The sequence below is a fragment of the Numenius arquata genome, chromosome 6, assembly GCF_964106895.1.
Source record: "Numenius arquata chromosome 6, bNumArq3.hap1.1, whole genome shotgun sequence".
NCBI classification, from domain to species: domain Eukaryota; kingdom Metazoa; phylum Chordata; class Aves; order Charadriiformes; family Scolopacidae; genus Numenius; species Numenius arquata.
The window spans coordinates 31,681,805-31,704,282 of NC_133581.1; the positions used below are offsets into that span (position 1 = coordinate 31,681,805).

A 22,478-nucleotide genomic window follows, 5' to 3' on the forward strand; every position below is an offset into this window, starting at 1 on the left:
ACCCTAACACTGCAGTCTCTTTCATTACTTATTTTCAACTTTTTTATTCTTGTTTCTTATAACAAATCACAACGTTGCACACCTTGCATCTGCATCCAACTCCCTAGTCACTAAAATTCTGTGCCTTTCCAAGGTCATGTCCCAACATAGACACGTGGAGAAAAAAAAGAAACAAAAAGAAAAAACAACCCAAGCAGCTGGATGGATTCAGTAATGATGGGCACACTCGGCCCTCATCTAAATGAGGTGGCAGTATAATAAGAAGTACGTCTTGTGACATAAGAACATGTGCTGCCATGCCATCCTGTGCTAAAACAGGGACACACCAAAGCGACCTGATTCCATTCCCTGGAAAATCCAGGCCTGTAACTCTGAAGCAAAACACCCACTGTTTAAATGAAGCCTGTACCTTCTGATTTTGTTGCTGATGGTGATATTGCTAAATTATGTTATTTGGGCCTTCGTCTTTCATTTTATCTGGTCTGCCAACAGATCCGATTTCTGAGGTACCCAGTGACCTTTCGCTAGCATAACCAAATGCTACAGCAATTTAATAGCGTGTGAACAACGATAGTTGCCTAAAGAATTTAATAGATTTACCAAAGCAAATAATACAGGGAGAATGTTATAAAACCAAATGTAGAATAAAAAGCCATTCTTACATATGGAACTTTGAACTTTATCCTGAAGAAATAAATACATAACTAGGCTAAATTGAATTGAGGGGATTGTAGCAAGTCATTGATCTCATTTTTATTGCAGTTGGTAAAGTTTTTAGTATAGTAATCAGAATACCAACAAGAAAGAGACAAGAACCAAGCCTTATTCTTTCCAAACTACTTATTTTCACCCATGGAGAACAACATAGCTGTTAAAGGTCCCTTCCAACCTAGACGATTCTATGATTCTATGATTCTAAGAGAAGTGCTTCACTAGTTCATTAAATATATCTTTACGAAAGATAACTGAATTCTTTTAAGTTCTATTGAAAAAGCTATCACTGGAATTCAGGAATGGTAACTTGTACAGAGATAAGCTATATTTTAATACCTCAAATTTCTTACTAAGAAAGTACTGTGGAGAACTTGTCAATGACCAAGCACAGCATAAGTAAGCTGCAAACCCTTCTGTATGTTCTTTCTCCCAGTGCTGTAATGGAACATTAGCCCTTCCCCAGTGCTCCTTCACTGAGCTATTGCAATAGCTCAGAATCAAGAATAAATTAAAGCATTCTCTGGGGTTTTCTTGTTACAGTAATATGTATGCATCAGAAATAAAATAGATTTCCTTATTCTCCTATGTATTTTTCAAGACTAAATCTTATGATAAATACACTGTAGCCTTCTCCAACCTGGGTACTCAACTCACCAATTTCTTTAAAAAATAATAATAAACCTGGTACGATTAGCACATTTTATTCATTTACATTCAAAATTATCTAAAATGAAGCCTTCCTTTGACTCTAGGCACTTTAACATCATTAATAATATAACAAAAGCCTAGCAGCATTAGAATAATTATTTCAACAGGAAACTAGCCCTTCAGACCTCTACAGGTACTCCTTTCCATCCTTCATCCTCCTGGGAAATAATTTTAATTCTTTTCACAAAATGCTATCAAACAGATGTCTTTTGCACAAAAAGATGACCAGATTCAAGCTATTTCAGACGATGACAGACAAGTCCCACAATCCTGGAGAATGCCCTGCCACCTGCTCTTTCAGTTATATTAGGAGAGAAAAACAACTATCTGCCGATGACTCAGATAAACTGGTCTCAGATTCTCTAAAGCTTTAAGGAAGAACCAGTACCTTAAATACCAGTGGTCATCCAAATGGATGCCAAGCAAGATGTTCTGCTTCATAAAGGAACCCCTGGTTCTGCTCCTATCACTAGGGCAGGGTTGTCATAGCAGCAGCAGCTGTAAGCACGATGTATTCTGCGCCTCATCTGCCATCGATTCCCACAGCCATCTTGTCAAATATTTACAGCCTGTGGGAACACGGCTGCGAGTATGCTGGTTTGCCAGGCACCCTTGAAAATGCATGTGTTACAGCTGTCATGCTCAGACAGCACTCGTGTGGTAAGCTGAAATGTATTCAGAACAGCTTTGGGGCCATCTACTGCAGCTAGTACAAAGAAACACGTTTTCTGGAGAAAGTTCCATTATAGGGTGCACTCCACGCTCCCCTTGGAGTGCCCACTGCAATGGTTATTTACTTTAAATGCACAAAGGTAATTTAAAGGCTACTTCAGTATTTATGTCATGTAATTTTCACACTAATAGTTCAAAGTCAAAGTAAACAAGTTTCAACCACACACACAAACTCTTTCTGCTTTTTTATGTTACCAAGTGCATACCATAAAGACAAGTCTCACTTTATCCTTTGTAATCACTGTGGGGTTTTTTTTTATCCCTGTACAGTTATTCAGATCTCATTCCAGAATTCATCATCAAGTTAATTAACAGATTTCAGTTTGTTCTGTGTTTAAGGGGAGATTGTTTGTGGCTTGACTCTGGGAAAATGCACAAAAGAAGGCGGCAGCTTGTTTTTCAGCTCCATTCTTTGCATTTTCTGTTCAAGTATCAGGAAAAAGGGAAGAATGCAAATTAGGAAGCTCATATATCTTGCCGGATTAGCATCACACATTTCTCAGAAGGCAGAGAAATGACAGCACACCTTCCATTCTCAAGACAGAAAAATTCATCATGTACCATTTCAGGGGGAGGTTTTTTTCATGTTTCTCTGCCAAACTGCTGATCTGAAATCTTATTTATATTTCATTCATCCCTCCATCAGTAATAGCAGCTCCTCCACTGGTAATATAGTTGTTTATATTATGATAATGCCCCAAGTGAAGTTAAGACTGTGCATATGCAAATATACGCAACATACAAATATATATAAAGCACAATATAGAAAATCTATAAGGATTCATTTGGTGCATTCTGATTCTCTTCGCCTTAAGGCAATTTTACATAACTGATGTTCACGTTGTGAATTATTTCTTGGAGGAATTTGTAAGAAATTTTCCTGTAAGAATCTATTCCTTCAGAAATTTAAATAGAAATGCAGAGAAATTTTTCCACATAATCCCAAGAGTGTAAATTTAGGAAGCAAAAGGCCAAGACCTTTAGATATTGTCTTAGTAAGTATATTCTGCAACCAAGAGCTTAATTCAGATCAGCTTTTTTGTGGAGCATAAGTATTTCAAGGCCAAAAAAAAATTGATTCTAATGCTCACGGTTATTAACGAAATGTCTGCTTCTAGCATTTCAAATTTAAACCATGATGGTCCCACTAGATTAACCTGACACTGTCCATATCATGGACCATCAGACTTCAACCTGTAATTATCCAATAAAATAAAGCACATCTTCTGCTTGGCAGAAAAATAATTTTCAGAAACACATCTAATCTTCAACAGAAGACACAAAACAATGGAAAATTCTCAGCTTCTCCTGGGAATGTGTTCTGGTGGTTAACCATGTAAAAATGTGCAACTTATTTCCTATTTGAATTTGTCTGGCTTTTGCCTCTGGCCATTACTTCTTATTATGCCTTTCTTCAATAGATTAAAGAGCCCTTTAATATCCTGCATTTCTCCCCAAGAATTTTCTTATATGCTACAATCAAGTCACCTCCCAATCCTCTTTTAGATAACTTTTAACAGCTTGAGCTCTTAAAACCTCCCAGTGTAATGCATTTTCTCCAACCATCAGAACATTTTCCTTCACTTTTGCCCTCTCTTATTTTCCAATATGCTAATTAAAAATCTGGAAACCAGAACTGTTTGCACCATGCTGTGGATGGCATTGTAGAGGCCAAACATGAGAGCTAAAATAAACATTTTTTTATTCCTTTGTTTATACACTGGTTAATCCTTTTGTGCTATAGCAGCATACAGGAGAGTCCTCATCTGATTGCTTACTATTCGGACCCTTAAATCTTTTTCAAAGTCATTATCTTTCCAGGCTATAGTCTTCTATTCCTCTGTTACAGCCTCTGCACTTGTTTCTTAAGAGACAACTTTATAGTTGGCTGAATCAAAATTCACTAAGTTCGAATGGGCTGCTTCTACCAACTGTTCTGATCAGTGCCTTGTCCTCACCATTACTGATGACTCCATTAATCCTGAAGCTGAATTTTTGCAGCAGCAGGTTTAGATCTGCTTCCAGAACCTACTACTGGAACCTCTTCAGACACCATCTCTTTCAACTAAGTTCTCCTTCAGATTTGGCAACAAATTCTATTTGCATGGTTTATTAGCACTGCATGCACCTAATGTTAATGAGAACATCACACAGCACTGAGTCAAGTACCTCCTCAAAACAGTATTAACAGCTCTTTTTATCAAAACATTGTGTAGACTTATATTACATTCCCTCATTTCAACTTTTTGTTATTTGAATTCCACATCAGATTTTCTATTTTGGTTAGGATAGCTATTAAGCTAACTAGTCATTCTGGTCATATTGCTCACCCTTTTCAAAAACGGCACAAAGCAGCCCGTTTATCACTTGCTTAACCTCCTAATTTTAAGGCACGATACAAATACACTGGAACATTAGCGAGCCGTAGATCAGTGTCAGTTGGATAGACAGAAGCATCGAACAGCACTGGCGACCAAGGCTTGCATTTCTCACAGCATTTCCAGGATGGAAACCCCAGAAACTGTGAACTTTCAAAGTACCTGATTGCAAATTTTCTGGTCCTACTGAACTTCAAAGCCTTGCACACCCGCCAAGGAAGAGGTGTGGAACCTCCCCCTGACTCTGGAGAGATGGGGCAAGGCACAACCCCTTCCCTCGCTCCCAGCAGAAACTTCCCCGAGAGTCTGCCTGCTCCACATCCCTGTGGGTAACCCACCCCTTCCATCGCTTGACTGGCCTGATTGACGGGGCTAAGGCCACTCACAGTCTCTGCTTGAAATCAGCTTTCCCTCTCATGTTTACACCGCCACATTTGGCCTTCTGGGCTCGATCCGGGCAGAGGATGAGGCAGAGGAAAGCAGGGGCCACCTGCTTAGCGAAGGCCTCGGGGGTGCCGTTGCCAACATGGTGGCTGAGGTGAGGGCGGCAGCAGCCCACCCTAAGTTAAAAGGGCGGGCAACCAGCCTGCCGGGGGCTGGTCGTGCCAGTGACCGGGCTGCGGCCGCCGAGAAGGAGACGCCGCCGCTGCCGCCCGGGGCCGCGGGCCGCCAGCCCCTCAGCCCCCCTCAGCCGCCGCCCGCGCCCGCCTCCGCACCTCAGGCTCGAGGCCGAGGCACGCCGCTCCGCTGCCTCCCGCACGGCCAAGCCCTGATTGGCTCCCCTTGCCAGCGGGGGCGGGACCGGCAGAGAGTCGCCGCCAATCCACGCCGCGGTGAGGTTTCCCGGGGCTTCCCCGCCCGTGTGGGGAGGAGGGGGGGTTGTGCGCAGGCGCGGGGGGGTGGTGACGGCGAGGGGTGGCGGCGGACGCGCTCGCGCGTGAGGGGGAGAGGGAGCGGGCGCGGGACCCGGACCGGCGCGGGGAGCCGAGCCGAGGGCGGCGGCCGGAGCCCGGAGGTGTCCGTCGCTCCGCGACGCCTCGCGCTCCAGCAGGTTTCTCCTCAGGGAACGGTTTCTCTCCCCGCGGCGCGCACGGGAGAGTCCCCGTCCCTCCCGGCGCCCCTCAGGCGAAGCCCCCCCCTCAGCTCCCCGCCCGCCGGCCGGCCCGGGCAGCGCCTCGCCGACCTCAGCTCCCCTCTTAGCGGGCGGCCTCGTCCTCCCGCCATGGCTGTCTGCCGGCGCCTGGCCCGGCTGGCCGCCCACCTGCAGGACCCGCGGAAAGTGGCCGCCTTCCAGCGGCTCTGCGGGGTGGAGGGGCCTTCGGGCTGGGCCGACGCAGAGCAGCGGGCCGGGGGCCGGGGACCGGTGATTAACGGCGGGCCCTTAGCCGCGGAGCGGGCGGGAGGGCAGGGGCATCCCGCCGGGAACGGGACCGTGCCCGGCGGGGCGAGCCCCCCGCAGCGGTGGAGGAGGAGGCCGCGCCGCAACTCCCTCACGGAGGAGGACGGCAGCCAGGAGTTCTCCACCCGTAGCCGCTTCCTCTACTATTTCTTCAGCCTGGGCACGGAGCTGGGCAACGAGCTCTTCTACATCCTCTTCTTCCCCTTCTGCATCTGGAACCTGGACGCCTGGCTGGGCCGGAGGCTTATCATCATCTGGGTGTGGGTGATGTACCTGGGGCAGTGCACCAAGGATGTCATCCGCTGGCCGCGGCCTGCCTCCCCGCCCGTGGTGAAACTGGAAGTCTTCTACAACTCCGAGTACAGCATGCCCTCCACCCACGCCATGTCGGGCACCGCCATCCCCCTGGCGCTCCTGCTGCTCAGCTACGGCCGCTGGCAGGTAATGCTCACCTCCTTGTCCTTCCCCGTGTGCTTGCTAGCCCCCGGGTGTAAGGCTGTGACAGATTTGATTTCTTTTGCGGGGAGAGAGGGGCAGAGTTTGGGTAAAATGTGACATTTGTGCCCCCTCTTCCCTTTTTTTTCCTTATTTTCCCATGATCTAAGTAAGCACTCAGGAAACAAGGGCTTTCCTAATAATTCTGTCTTCTGAATGGAAGTTCTGCTGACTTAGTGGCTTAGCTCAGCATGCATGAAAAGTCTGCTTTAACAATCTGTATTTTGTTCTTGTGAGTTTTTTGGGTTTGTTTTTTGTTTTTTTTCAGTTTGCCTCTTGTAGGGTAAGTGCTTTGCACAAAGTTTGGGTAGGCATCTGATATTTTTACAGGTGTTTGGTTTTACTGTCTGAGAGTTTGGTGGAGAGCCAGGAACTAAAAGGCTGATCTTTTCTTTGCTTTCAGTCACTTTGTAGCTTGAGTGAAATTGTAGCTTTAACCTTTTCTTTAATGGTGTCTTTTAGTTTCATTGCCCATAAACTGGAAATTATTATTTGTTTTGAGGAGTACCTGTACTTTCAGATGGTTTTACAACTACTAATGTGCTAATAATTAGCAGGAACTGATAATCTCTGATCTCTTCAGCACCTTCATTCAGCAAAATCTTGAGATCTGCCTATGGCACTGTAGGTCAATAGCTTAAGTTAAAATAGCACTGTTTGATCATCTGCTTTACACAAGCTGTGGCATGTGTTTTGGCACTTGCTAACAAGCAGCACGGGTGACGGAACTCCAAAGAAAGCACAACACAAATTCAGTGCTCTAGATCAGGGCACCGATTTCAGTAGTAAATGAGGGAGAAGGTTTTCCCAGGCAACAGATGTTCGGTGCAGGGTGGTGAGTGCTTGTGTGTAATGTTTAAGAAGCTTTGCAGTAAGTCTTGTCTTAAGTTGTTAATGTTTACAAATTCTTATTGTAATACTTGCTTATTTTATGTCAGATGTGTGTTATTTTGGCAGGGAGAACTCTCCTTTTAAGCTTTATGCACGGGCTGAGCTCTGGTCTTCCCAGATACCCTTAACAATCCCCAGTTGTCTGCTGTCACTGTGTGACATTTTGTGACTCTATTTGAGCATATAGAATGTGTGCCTGAAAGGAAAGAGGTAGTTGAAAGTTAGAGATTGTATCTGGCCTCTCTTTAACTGAAGTTTATGAATCTACTTCTGCAAGGTGATGCAGTGTGCCCAAAAGAAAGCTATTAGGGGTTCACATTTGCTGGGAAAATGCTAGAGTTGTGCAGGCATCAGATAATGCCATGGGTTTGGGTGTTTGAAATAAATATTTGGAGTTCTGTCACTGAGATGCTTAATCTCAGTGGTTTGGGTTTTTTACATGATTGACTACAATCTGAATATTTGACTAGTACTTGTTAGATGTGTAGGGCTGATGTTAGTTGGAAGAATTTACTGGATTTCTACTAATTTGCATGTGAGAAACATCACCTAGTAGTATCAGTCGATTAGCTTCATGCAGACTCTGATGTCATGTGTACAGAGGAGAACCCGGCTTGATTGCTTTTATAGAACCAGCAAACTGACAATGTGTGAACTGATATTTTTGCCAGTGAACTGAGTTCGATCTTCAGTTTGCCAGCCCTGCAACTGCAGTCTGTGAAATATTGTGCCAATTGACGAATATTTATAATGAATGCACATTAAGAAATCATAAACATTCAGCCTTCTTGTTATTAATTTAGAACCATGCTTAAGGAATGAGGAAGCAAAGTGTTTGAGTCTTCATTTTGAGTCTTCATTTTAATTCCTCTTTCCTATGAAATGTACACAAGTAACAGACATCTCTGAACAAAATACCCCTTCAGATTTTTAAATTATTTCCAAATATAATTCATTTATAGCAGTTAACCCATGGCATGTTGAGTATCTTTTGATTCACCTGTAAAGAGAGTTAAGCTTTAATCTAGTGCTGCTGCTGTTCTCCATATTTTACTTATGTTGAGAGAGAATAGAATCTATATGACAACTTTTTGACTATTTGGAAATAGATGAAGTTAGACAAGACTAACCTCAGAACTTCTTGGAAAGCTTATTAATGATAAAGGAGCTTGTAATAACTCTGATTTTTATTAAATTATACATATTTATCATTAGATGGAGATGGTTAGGTTTAAACTTGTTGGCAAATCTTGAGGTACAGTCTCTCTATGTATTCAGCGTAAGCAAGCATTACACAGACACTGGTCACAATGAGTCCACGTCTTGGGACTGTTCGTTCAGAAAAATCATTGTGGAGCAAGACTGTGAATTGAAGCAGATGCAGCTGTAGCTCTCTGCAGGGACTTTTATTCTGGAATACAGGTACCTTTAATTTAGTGTGGTGCTTTGAAGTTTACACTAAACCAAAGAAAGCCACTTTTGCCCTAAAAGAGGTTACTCCAGTGAGAAGGCAATCACTTTCCTCTAGAGCTTATTTGGAGTTTGCTTTCATTGGGCTATGGCTTCCTACTATTGTGTAATAGTGCTTTTCTATCAAAGAAAGACAATCTATGAGTCTTCCCATTGAACAATGTAGAGAATAGAGCAAATCTGCTCTTACTTTTCTAGGTATGGCCAAAATTGTCCATTTAAAACAATTTTTTTTTTTTATTCCAGTAGCTTTTCTTTTAACCTGTTGAATTAAGATTGTGCTTTCCTAGTTTTCAATGCCTATCAGTAATCCTAGTACAGTTATTTTTTAAGATAGTAGTATTCAAAAGGAGGTTTGTCTATACACAGTGAACCAAAAATATTTGCTTATAAATGCAATTGAGTAAAATATTTTCATATATTCAGTGCAACCAAGTTTCAGAGGGCAACAAATTATATGTTAAGATAATTTACATAATAGCTAATTGTTCTGTCCATTGTGGAATGTCATTTTTCAGTTTCTCCTTGTATTGTGAAAGCTTGCCTGAAACTTTTTATTCCATTTGCATAATCTTTATATATTTATTTTTTTAATATTGTTAAATCTCAGCAGGGAAAACCACTTGTTTCAAAGACATTTCAGTAACCTTTCAATACAAAGCTCATGCCAAAGACTCAAATGAGAATTTAGCAGTGGTAGTAGATGTTGATATTTTTCTTTCCGTCTTTGAAGCTCTGATAACCTGAAAGAGGAGGACAAACACTTAAACAGTGAGATTATAGATCTTGACATGATGTAGGGAAAAGTATACCTTTATCATGTTGGGAAAAACCTGCTTTCTTTGAAATATTGACAGTTTGAGCCAGGCTGGTTTATATTGTTTCCTGAATGGGGAGGAAAAGATAGCATGAGCTGCTAATAATCTACAAAATCTCCAAAAGCCTGGTGTCTTATTTTGGGGGGTGTGGGGTAGGGGTGGGGAAGTCAGTCAGTCAGGGAGACAGAAAATAGGCTTTTTCCCCAGAGTTCCTTCAGGATGCAGCCTGGCTCTAGCAGTAGTTGTCTGGATTAGGAAGTGATGGGTTCACACTCCTTCCTGAACTCTGCATTAATGAAGAGTCAGGAGCTTCTGACTTTCACCGCGGGCCATTGAACCAACTTCGTTATGTTGATATTCAGCAGGAGCTGAGAGCCTTGATTAACGAGTAGCTGACCTCTGTAACATTTCAAACAATGTTTGAAATGGGCTTATCTTCTGAAGCAGTTCAGATCACTGACGGCATTGTCCTCCCTATGGAGTTGTCTGCCAAAGTTACCATCAGTGGCTGTCTTTCCACCCCACTGATGGTAATGGCAACCTTAATAAGCAATACTGCTGAACCCACAGTAGAATGCATCTGTTCTCCAGTGGTTCCTTTGACTGACATAGCTTTTCATGTACTTAGTGCTCTCCTGACTCTCCATTATACCGATTGTGTAAGAATGGCATGCGGTACCAGGTCAAACACCCTTCCAGAAATCTTTCATCCACACTATTACTTTTATCGACCAAAGCTGATGAATCTAATCAAATGAGATGGGTTTGACAGGATCTGTATTGGGATTTCAGAGATCCACGTTCATCTGTGATTCTGATTGACCAGTACAAAATATTATGTCTAGAATTGTCTGCCTGCTCTTTCATTTCTAAAGGCTAACTTCTCTCAGATCCCACTGGGAATGGGGAATAATTGGTTATTGGGGTTGGATGAATAGTCTAATCATGACACTGGTATAGTAAGACTTTTACAGATAGTAGGCAAATCCTAGTTTTAAGTGTCTGTCCTTGTTGAAAGGCTTGCATTATCAGTATGATTTACTTAATGATAAAACTGGAAGCTACACATAGGAGGCCGTCTCTTATATACAAAGTCTGTGTGTAAGAGCAAGTACAGGCTCCTTTCAGATAGAGATGCCTCGTCTCTGAGAAGCCCAAATGGATTTTAGTTGAAATAGTAAAAAGTTGTGAAGAAACTTAGGCAGAGATGCATGCTTGTCTAGTTGGCTTTCTTGCATGTATTTTTTAAAATAAACAAACAAAAACTCTTCAGACATGAGAAGCATAGCTGAAGGGGTGATCTGAAAACCCAGAATTGCTCACACAGTGAAGTGCTCTTGGGAAAGCAATGGAGGGTCAGCACTGGCCTTGCCTTGTGTATTTGAGTCATAAAGCCATCTTTTGTGGGCCATAGTACCATCTTTTGTGGGCCATAGTACCATCTTTTGTGGGCCATAGTACCATCTTTTGTGGGCCATAGTACCATCTTTTGTGGGCCATAGTACCATCTTTTGTGGGCCATAGTACCATCTTTTGTGGGCCATAGTACCATCTTTTGTGGGCCATAGTACCATCTTTTGTGGGCCATAGTACCATCTTTTGTGGGCCATAGTACCATCTTTTGTGGGCCATAGTACCATCTTTTGTGGGCCATAGTAATGCCTGTAGTTTATTTGTAAAGGAAGCTGGGAAAAGTGGTGTGGCCTGTTTGATTCAGATGCGCTTAAAAGTTTGAAAAGAGCGTAGACAGTTCTTAGAGATTCCCCTATGGGATTTCTGCTAGAGGTATAGAGCAGCCTGTCCTATTAAACTGTGTTGATAGGCGTTAAATATATTTTTCAGTTTTGCATAAGCAAATCTTTTATTAATATACAGGATCTTGGGGGGAATATGTAAAACTAATGCCATAAGGTTAGATGCAGAGTTTTTGATGAAGAAAGGATTCAAAGGGAATGCTTCTCAGGGAATTTATTATTTTTTTTAGCACACATATAACACTTCCCTTACTTTCAAATAGGGTGTGTTGATTAAACCTGAACAAACTTCGGTTTGCAGAAAAACTATTTCTTAGGTGTTGGGGGCGTAAGGAGAGCGAGCTGTAGGTGATTCTTGCTGGCTGTGTTTGGGGAGGGATCTTTTTTTTTTTTATTTAAGGACTGAAACAAAAGAAATAACCGGCTCTGATTCCTATTGTAATATTGTAACTCTTCAGTTTCTTTCCACATGATCTGTAGCAGAAAGTTAAACCTTTTAAGTCCCTGCAGGGCTGGCACTGAAATCTTTACCTTGGAAATTAAAGAAGAGGTTCTTGTAATGACATGTAGCACATTTAAATTTTTATGCTTTTTGATGTTAAGGTTGGAAGAAAGAAGGAAATAATTGATAAATGTAGTTTAACCAGTGTTATTTATTACTTGGCTTCTTTTGAAAAGCCAGTTTTGTCTGTTTATTTTTAACTAAATTGACTTGTAAGTGGTCTTTGCTTTTTAACCATCCTCTTCTCTCTTTTCTTCTGCTCCCTCCACAAAATCATTTATATGCTGTGCTTCTTGTAATTACCTGGCCAACCAGTGTCTCTGTCGTTCTCTGAACAGTGGTTATAGATTTTCATATGCCTCTTGCCAATACTTAGCCCAAATACCTTCTTAAAAGCATGATGCTGCAAGTGCTGCTTGGATTCTTTCAGTGAACTGTGGCCCAAAATAATTGTCTCAAACTCAAGCTGAACTTCTGAGTTATCATATGATTTAAAAAAAAATAAAAATCATTGAGTAATACTGTAGAACACTGAAAATATTAGAAAATTAGTTTGGAACCCTTTGTGAATGCTGGGAACTTCTTCCGTGTAGAATGTACTTTTTAAAAGTAAAGAAATGAGCATCTAGAGTGTGTTTTAAGAATGTTGCATTATGAAAGAAGGAATTTGCTGACCTAGGTCAAAGCTTTTAGGACAGATTGTTTCCTTATGAGCATTTTTAAACAATGGTTATGTTATTAAGACTCTTGGCAAAAAGTCAGGTTAAGGGGAGGGAAGAGGATAGGCACTTGAGGGAAACGTTTTCTGTGTGATCCAGTCAGAAGCTTGCAAGCCCTTTTCAGAGGATGTAATTGAACAAAATGGGATTTTCCCATTAAACACACAGGGCATAAAATTCTCAAAGACTTACTGGGAGTAGTTTCACTGCTGTTTTCCATATATGACCAGTTTAATTCAGTTTAATTGATTAAAACAAGATTTTGGATAGGGGAACAAAATTGAGGCTTGAGAGAAGATGAGTAGTCTGATCAATCTGCTTTATTCCTATCTTTTTCTTTAATATGTGAATTTAAGAAATCTATTAACTTTTGTATCTTTTTTAAATAATATGCTTGGTGATCTGTCCCGTAGTCATATACGTTTAGACTGGAGCACTTTTCTTAACGGGTATGATACCTTCAAAAGAACATATCCATTCAAACATTTAAAAGTCAAAATGTCCACAAAAGTATCTTTTTAATGTATATGTTGCGTTTGTCTCTCTAACCTCTGCCTTGTTGCCATTTCCGTCTGCCTCCGCTTCATCTTCTAATATTGTATTTGTATTACAGGCTTATGCATATCATCAAAGTTTTATTCTGGCCTTTGGAAAAATATTTGTGGAAGCCATATGTCAGTGATTTGATCTAATATGGAATGGGGGGTACTTTTTTCAAGGAGAAAAATGCCAGGTTAATGTTGGATTTTGAGTCAACGTGATTTTTGAAGTTCAGATTGAGTAGTATGTGAGTGTCTTTGTATAAGGTTAAGATTTTCAAATCACAAGTTGTGTTTTTAATTTGGAAAAAAGAAAACAGTATGCAGTTCAATAAATACTCCCCATACTCAAAATTCTTGAGGTGGTATGGTAGCTATGGAGGCATAATGAGTTTTTGAGGATATACATAGGATGTACTGAGGACATGGAGGCAGGGTTTGAGATGTTTGTGTCTAAAATGGGCTGTTCCTGAATATCTGATTTTAAGTGACTGAGTATGGTCAAGAATGAAGATAATGTCAATTCTGTTATCAGAAAGAACAAGCTGAGGGAGGGAAACCTGATTTTGATGTCTACCTCTGCCAGCTGTGGTCTCTGACAACCTTTTTGATCCTCATCTGAAAGGAGATGTGATGCCAGTCTGCCTAAATGAGTAAGAATAGCAATGAGTTGGGCAAGAGGGTAGAAGTGAACTTGTGATCTTTTGTTCTTTGTGCCTCTGTAGCTCTGATTTGGCGTGTGAGGAACCGTGGGACTAAAATTGCTGGAATTCAGCGGTCTTGCTTTAATATCTTTCATTAAAGTCAAGAATGTCAATGGGTCTATATACAACTGTATAGAAAAGATCTAAACATTTATAACTCAAAGATAATTAATAACTGTTAATTTCTAATTTAGGAATGCAGTGTTTTCCAAAACAAGAGACCCAAGAAAACCTAAAAAAAAAAATAAAAATAAAAATTACTGCTTGTGGCATTCTTCCATGAATGCTTGAGATTTGGTTTATATTCATGTTTTCACATTACTTTTCCACAAAACATGCTTTTTTTAAGTAGAAAACATATTAAAAGCTGTTTGTTGTGTTTTTTTTTTTTCCTCTGAAGATTCATTTGTTATAGGGAGAGAAGCTTTGTGAAATTCACTATTGTAAAGCAGGTCTGATAAAAAATGTTAAATAGTCTTAAGGCACTATACTAATAGAAAATGGTTTGGTATTTGGGAGGATTTTGTATGTGTAGGCAGTGGGAGGTTACAGATAATTAAAACCATGATATAACCAATGTATATATGCAAAATATATATAGGCAGTCATTTTCTAGATGAAGCAACATTTAGAAAATGCTTGTTAGTACCTCAATATTACGTTATTTTCAGACAATAACTTGGAAGTGAATTTATGGCATCAGCTTTTTTAAGTAAGAATCAAGGTGATGTCCCCTGTAGATGTTATGACTTGACATGCTACTGAGCAGTCTTCTTGCTGAGCTACAAGGTGTGTGGGAGTGTGAATATTCTCCTTCAGTCACCCTGTACACTTACCCCTACATGTGAGGACAAAATACACAGTTGCCTTATTCCCTCAAGGCAGATTTTAAGCAGGTGATACTGGTTCAGTGTTCTAGGAATTCTTGAACCCAGCAGCTGCTTTTAAAAGGTATGAGTGAAAACACGACAAGGAGAAGACAGGGTATTGTGTGTTATTTTTTGTTGAAGTAGGGGGGGCTCTTCTGCTTGATTTCTGCTAATGTCTATGGAGCCCCAAGGGTACACCCAGCTTTGAGTGACACTCCTCAGGGGTCAGTATTGGGACCAGCACTGTTTAACACCTTTGTCAGCGACATGGACAGTAGGATTGAGTACACCCTCAGCAAGTTTGCCAAGTTACCAAGCTGTGTGGAGTGGTCCACATACTGGAGGGGAGGGATGCCATCTAGAGGGACCTGGACAAGCTTGAGAGGTGGGCCCATACAAACCTCATGAAGTTCAACAAGGCCAAGTGCAAGGTTCCTGCACCTGGGTCATGGCAATCCCAAGCACAAATGCAGGCTGGGCAGAGAATGGATTGAGAGCAGCCCTGAGGAGAAAGACTTGGGGGTGTTGGTTGATGAGAAGCTCATCATGAGCCGGCAATGTGCACTGGCAGCCCAGAAAGCCAACCACATCCTGGGCTGCATCAAGAGAAGTGTGGCCAGCAGGTCACGGGAGGTGATTCTACCCCTCTGCTCCACTCTGGTGAGACCCCACCTGGAGTACTGTGTCCAGCTCTGGAGTCCTCAACATAAGAAGGATATGGACCTGTTGGAATGGGTCCAGCGGAGGGCCATGAAGATGCTCAGAGGGATGGAGCACCTCTGCTATGAAGACAGGCTGAGAGAGTTGGGGTTGTTTAGCCTGGAGAAGAGGCAGCTTCAGGGAGACCTTATAGCAGCCTTTCAGTACCTAAAGGGGCCCTACAGGAATGGTGGGGAGGGACTTTTTACAAGCACATGTAGTGACAGGACAAGGGGTTAATGGTTTTAAACTGGAAAAGGGTAGATTTAGATAAGGCAGAAATTCTTTGCTGAGAGATACTGGAACAGGTTGCCCAGAGAAGCTGGGGATGCCCCATCCCTGGAGGTTTTCAAGGCCAGGCTGGATGGGGCTTTGAGCAACCTGCTCTGGTGGGAGGTGTCACAAAAATCAACTTAACTGTTGTGTTGAGGAATATTATTTTAGAGGAAATCAGAATAATTGCTTGTATCTTCTGCTTTTTTTGCAGTGGACTGAATAAAGTACAGCTAGGTGTACTGTAGTGAATAAGCTCTCTTGGGTGGAAAGAAACTGGGTTTAGGACTTAAATGATTATGATTATCATGCATTAAAAATACCATAAATCAGCATGTGCCTAATACTTCAAACATTTGTAGACAGGTCATGCTAAATCTATTGTAGTTAGAATAATTTGGCTGAGTTTAAGTTAAAAATTCTTCATTACTTTAAGAATATATGAAACGGGATTAAATGTATAACTGGCTTTTTACTGAGGATACAGTCAGGAATTGTTTAAGCTCTTGGATATTTTGCTACAGAGGAACTAAACTAGCCAGTGTTTTCAGATGTTTTAATGAGTATTTATTCTCAATACTATTACAAACAGAATTAGAGTGAGATATCACAGAGCCAAATACTCTTTCCAAAATTTCCTTCGAAGTTGGAGTTTCTGACAGTTTCCTTCTTAAACATCCCCCCCCCCCCCCCCCCCCCCCTTCAGAGTTCCTAGCTGAGAGTGTTTCTTTTCACTTCCAGAATTTATGCTACTCTCCATGCTGTTCAAAACAACCTGCCTGGGACTCTTAAAACAAGACTTCTCACATACGCCTTTTGCTTTGTGCTCATTATTCTTAGGGTCTTGTTTAGCAGCTCTAACATCTCCCCTGCAATCCCAACTTCTTACCCACAGTATCATTAGCTGCTATTGGACTGCTGAGCCTGGCACTTCATTGGTCTTTCTGCTAAAGCTCCAGCTTTTGTTTCTGTCAGGTATTTCAGAAACATGGAGAAAGTCTTTATTTAGTAAAGAAACACCTTACCCCTGATTGGAGCCTGAAAGCACAAAAGATGGGTGCCAGGAAATAAGAATGGATGTGCAGTATCAAGTGATGGACAAAGCCATTTGAAACTTTTGACACGTGCGTGAACACATGCAAGCTCATTCTACCACCAAGTAATTCTGATGCTATCAAATTTCCTGGTCAAGAGGTTTGCATTGCTTCTGGAAGCAGTAAATCTTCTCTTGCTGGTCTCTGACAAACAAGAAGTCTGTCTTTCCAGGCTTTCATCTTCTGGAGTGTATAAAGAGGTGCTAGAAGCTCCTCTTCAGAGGACATAGGGTATACCTATCCCTGAATATACAGCACTTCTGCTTTGGTAGTCCTCTGGGGGAAGAGTGGAGCAGCACCAGGCAGGGAGGTTGTGTGGCTTGAGTCTCCTCCTGGAGCAGGCAGTGTTTCTTCTACCCTGAGATCAGTGGAAATGATGGTAGAGGCATTAATGGGGATGAGCGATGGGGCTCCACTTGTGATGGATCCTGGTGCCGCGGCACAAGGCACAAAGATTACTTTTGTGGCTGCTATAGCGATGTCAGCATCTGATAACTCTGCAGTTATGTCTTGGGTACGACCCAGTTACTGGTGTATTGCCCAGTATTAGCGTAATCCTGGAAGGCAGAAAACTGAATTTGATCCTTCATCATTTCAGTTATAAATGACTTGAGTACATAATTTTGTTTAGGCACAATTTGTAGATGAAGGTAGTAGAAACAAAGACAAATGTTGCTACAGGAATTAAAAATTAAACTAGATGTAACAGAACCATGAGCTGGGCATTTAGAATTGATTTTAATGTAAAATGTGTTTCTTATGTGAAACATAAGCTTCCCGATTTTTCTGATAGTTTGAGAAAATTTTTTTAGGTTTGTCGTGCTACATGGTCCTGGAGCTGAGAATTCAAAGAATGTTGGAATAATGAAGAATATTGATAAACTTTTCTCAAACCTATAATTGAAAGACTGATTTAGAAGCTTGTCAGTCTGTTAAGTGGCCTTCATAGAGGATGTACAACTTTCTCCAGTAAGAGCAAAGATACTTTCTCTAATTTGTTGGATATTCTACCTTTCAGGTTATCCATGAAAGGGCAGGAAAACTGTCTGCAATTCTTAGGTTTTATTCTGAGATTCGAGTACATCTGGCCTGTCTGTTTATGTTGAAAATGTTTATCGTTGCTTTCATGTAGGAAGTTGAAGCAATTTTGGAAACATGCCATTTTGTCTTGTGACTGCTTCTTTTATAGAACTAATAATTATTTTTAAGACTGAAAAAAGGAAGCCGTGTCCTGTCTTGTACAATATTTTGCAATATGGTAGTGGGGAAAGTATTTCCTGCTGTGCTGTAAGATGTGAATTAGTATACTTTTATCCAAAACCTAAGAAAGTTAAAATACTGAGTTTCTACACATGTTGATATGTGCTTATTAGAATAAAGTATTTTGTTTGTTCCGGGTAAACAGTCCTTATTAATAAAAAAAAAAATCTATCAGAAGATGGAAATAATTATTTGATTTTTTTTTTTAAAAAACACGGATTGTAAGAGGAAATTTATACAGGTTTTTAGAGAACAAAAAGAAGGTTACTATTCTAGGAGTTTTCATACCGATGCTCAGAGATTAAGTCAAGAATTGCAGAAATTCTTAAACAGTGTGTAAGGAATTGAATTTATTTGCAAATTTTCATGAGCTCCTCCTTTGCAGGAGAGAGGTGAAGCTACTAGATTGTGACTGGATAATTGTTAACAGTACTAGTCCATTATGTAGCCACTTCACCCAGTGGAAAACTGTTCCATGGTTTATAATGCAAGGCTTGTCTCTGCCCCTGTTGCAAATTTAGGATATCATAAAGTGGCAAGACTAACTGCTACAAAGATCTATCAACTTCTTACTGCTTTGTCTAAAAAGATATGACCAACGCCGTGAAATTAATATATCCTGAATGCAGTGGAAGAGGACAAGGGAAGAGTTTGACTTAATAATGGTTTGAATTTATAAAAAATGGACTTATTGAGGTGATCTAATAGTCTTGGGCAGGCTAGGGCAACGAAAGGGTTAAGTGTAAGTTGCATTGATTGAAATTAATTCTAGAATCCTTATGGAGTGATTTTTTTTTTATTTTTTTTTTTTAAACCTAATATAATCTCTCAAATTTTTCCCTACCAGTATCCCCTTGTGTTTGGACTGATCCTTGCATTCTGCTGGTGTTCTTTGGTTTGCTGTAGTCGAATTTATATGGGAATGCATTCAATTTTGGTAAGAAAATCATTCTATTAATCTTTTATTTTAATGTTGTTCTTATTTCATAAACTTCCATCACACTTGAATTTTTACAGTGCAGTGATTGTAGATAGATATTTTTTTAGAATGTTGTACCATATAGGAAGAGAAAACCTACATTTTTTTTCTGCAGCTAAAAGTGGATGTCAAGCTTCTGTTAACTTATACTTTTTTTTCATAAACTCAATCCACAGTTGAAACTTCGCTGATGTTTAATAGTAGTTTTAGCGCAGAAATTGATGACTGTGCTAAAGCATAGACTGAGTTTTTCTCTAAAGAGTAGAAATAATTTTGCAGGATGAAAGAGTGGTTGTTGATATCCACTTGGGTTCCACGTTAGCTACTCAAACCATGTGCATTTCAGAGTGCCGTGCTAAATTCTAGGGTTTCACTTACCTAAGAGTCTAACAAACCAAATAACGAAGTTGTCATCTCTGAAAAACAGATTTACTTATTAAAAAGGATTGAAAAAAAAAAAAATCAAACTGAAACACAGATGCATACAATGTAAAAATGGGAAAACGAGCATTGCAAAATAGTAATCAGAATGTAAGACTGCTAATAAAGATGGCTAAAGAGAGTTTTGAGGATCACCTGCTAGAAGGAGAATAACTACCAGACAGAAAACAGTAAGCTTGGTAGTGAGTAGTAAAGCTGGTAGATGAACACAGTGTACAAGGGGCATGTAAAAATAAGGCAGCTCAGACAAACTTAATGACATATTTGCATTAGTGATTAGGAGGCTTCCCAAGTCAGAACCACTTACATGGAAGATGATGAACTGGTGTTTCAGCTCACAAAGCCGTGCAACAAATAGCAATGCATCACGTAGACTAGGTTATTCAGCAGTTTCATATCTGAATCCTCTATAGTGTTTGAATGAATACAATTAACGACGTGTTACCTGTGATATAAATTAACAGTGGTGCCTAAGTTTGGGGAGTAGGGTAGGGTGGCAAATATAGCAGAAAGTTGTCGTGGTTGCTTCTGAAATGAGCAAGTCTGACTTCTGCATCAGTCGATTGTGTCAGAGCTTTTTATCAAGCATTCGATTAGTGGAAGTGAATTAAAATGATTAATTGAGAACACAGCAATACAAATACTGATGACGAAGGTCCCACCTCCTGGCTTATATGGAGAAGTTGATAAGCATGTGAATGAAGGTGATCTGGTTTCTAGTGCTTGGATTTCTAAAAAGCTTTCAACAAATTCCTTAGCACCTAAAGGTGAAAAAAGTTGCAGATAATTCTGTGCAACCAAGTGATTAATCAACAGTAACTGAAGTGTAATGCTAAATTAAAAAATAGAGTAACCTTTTAATTAAGAAAAGACATTTTTAAAACAACAGTAAAACTGAAAATCAAATATGAAGCCGCAGAAGTTTCTTCTTCCTCTGATTTAATAGTTGGAAACAGTTCTCTGTTCTTGAAGTATTGTTAATTCTGAAGCTGGAGTGGAAATCCTAAGCTCCTCTGATGCCTAGTTGCCGTGGTCCTCCACTGCCTTACCAACTGCTGCCGCCAGCGTGCTTGTGTGTTGGCACCCAGGCACTTCCATCCAGCATCGAGCTGTTCCAGCAAACTAAGGTGGCAGAATTTATTTAGCTGGGCTGGGTTTGTGCTGACTGTAGGCTGGAATGCGCCAGTCCTCGACAAGGAAGATTGTAGCCAGCAGACAGGTTTGACTGTGGATCATTTGAATGTAGCTTTATTCGTGATCAGGATCAGTCATCGACTGATCACGATACAGATGTCCTGTTAATAGGTGATCAAATGCAATTCCTTGCTTTAACTTCAAAAAGATTAAATGTATAGTAAATGAGAAAAGGAAAAAATCCACAAGTTGCTTTTAGCACCAGAGCAACTAGGCTCGTTTCCAAGCTAATGTAACTTAAATTATTTTTTAAAATACTTGTTACACTGAAACCATATCTTTCTCTCTTTTCAACAGGATGTTATTGCTGGATTTCTGTATGCTATTCTCATCTTGGTTGTCTTCCATCCAGTTGTGGACCTGATTGATAACTTCAACTTAACTTACAAATATGCACCCTTAATTATCATCAGTCTCCACTTAGCCCTGGGCATCTTCTCTTTTACTCTAGACACCTGGAGCACATCACGAGGGGACACAGCTCAGATACTGGGCTGTGGGGCTGGAGTGGCCTGTGGCTCTCACATCAACTACATAATGGGTCTAAAGCTAGATCCTCCTCCCGATACCTTACCTTTGTCTCTTTCCTCTCTCACTGTGACTGTGTTTGGAAAAGCCATATTGCGGTTGTTGGTTGGAGTAATAGTTCTGTTGTTAACAAAAGTAGTGATGAAAAAAGCCACTATTCCACTGGCATGTAAAATATTTCGCATACCACATGACGATGTACGGAAAGCAAGACAACGCATGGAAGTTGAGCTTCCCTATCGCTATATTACATATGGAATGGTTGGGTTCTCCCTCATGTTTATTGTTCCTTCCCTCTTCCATTTTATTGGTCTTTCTTGATCCAGTTTTATCACTTTAAATACGGAGAATGGAGCTAGTTGCTTTTTGAAGAGGTGCACTAGGTTGCTAAGGGAGGGCCAGTGAGCTTGGCTTTAGCAGGGTCTTCACTTAAACAGCAATACGTAACAGGCAAAGCATTTAAAGAACTTTGCACATCTTTGGGTATGGTATGGGGCCAGCAGCCAAATATCAGCCCACGAGAAGTGCTGAGGACTGTAAATGCTATGTCTAGATTTATTGCTGTGACAAGGTCTCTGTGTGTGTGTGTGTGATGCCATGAATGTATCTGGAATGTCTGTCATACTGTACCTGTATACACTGACACTTTAACAGGTCTGTCTGACAGCTAATCAGAAAGCTCCATTCATGATCTGTTTGCCATTTCATAGTAATTTATTTGAGTTCTTGGGCCATAGGCTGCTAAATTTGCTTTACTCTGTTCTTTCCTGAAGTCCTGCTTCAAGATGTTTCAGCTAATAGGCATTTCTAATGGACCAAACTTGTAATGAGTTTGAATTTTCTAAAAATACCAAAGAGAAGCCTTTTTCTTTAGCCCCCTCTACAGAGTAAAATGTCTGGATTGGCATTGGTAGGTATCACTAGAGTATATATGATTCAGGTACTGTATTTTATGGTTTAATAACTGTGCCTTTTTGTTGCTAAATTAAGAAATGCCATATATACTGTGATGTAGAAGTGCTTAATTTTATTTAAAATCCTACACAATTAGGCAGATATTTTTAAATGTTAGATTGTCCACGTTGCTGGCATGGTTCAAATTAACCAGAATATTCAGTTTAGCCTAATCAAAATTGCATATATAAAATGACCCAAGAATCGTGTCCTTATGCTCAAAATGTTGTAAATGGACAATAATCCCTTTTGTAAGTATTTTTAATGTGTATTGTATGTTAATGGAAGAGGGTATATTTTTCTGGAGATTGTTTATACAGTGGACAGATATTAAAAGTTAATTATCTAAACACACAAACAATAA

General features: G+C 40.5%; 1 protein-coding gene across 1 annotated transcript; it reads left to right on the top strand.

Annotated features, from left to right (window-relative positions):
• Window positions 1-5,754: 5,754 nt before the first annotated feature.
• SGPP1 (sphingosine-1-phosphate phosphatase 1) lies at window positions 5,755-21,481 on the top strand. The gene is made up of 3 exons (XM_074149782.1): window positions 5,755-6,372; window positions 18,866-18,955; window positions 20,930-21,481. The coding sequence occupies exons 1-3, from the start codon at window positions 5,755-5,757 to the stop codon at window positions 21,479-21,481; spliced, it is 1,260 nt and encodes a 419-aa protein (XP_074005883.1).
• The last annotated feature ends 997 nt before the right edge of the window (window positions 21,482-22,478 follow it).

Coding starts and splice junctions, on each gene's coding strand:
- SGPP1 (XM_074149782.1), top strand. CDS start 5,755: ATGGCTGTCTGCCGGCGCCTGGCCCGGCTGGCCGCCCACCTGCAGGAC. Junction 6,373..18,865: donor TCAGCTACGGCCGCTGGCAG/GTAATGCTCACC, acceptor TTTCCCTACCAG/TATCCCCTTGTGTTTGGACT. Junction 18,956..20,929: donor TGGGAATGCATTCAATTTTG/GTAAGAAAATCA, acceptor TCTTTTCAACAG/GATGTTATTGCTGGATTTCT.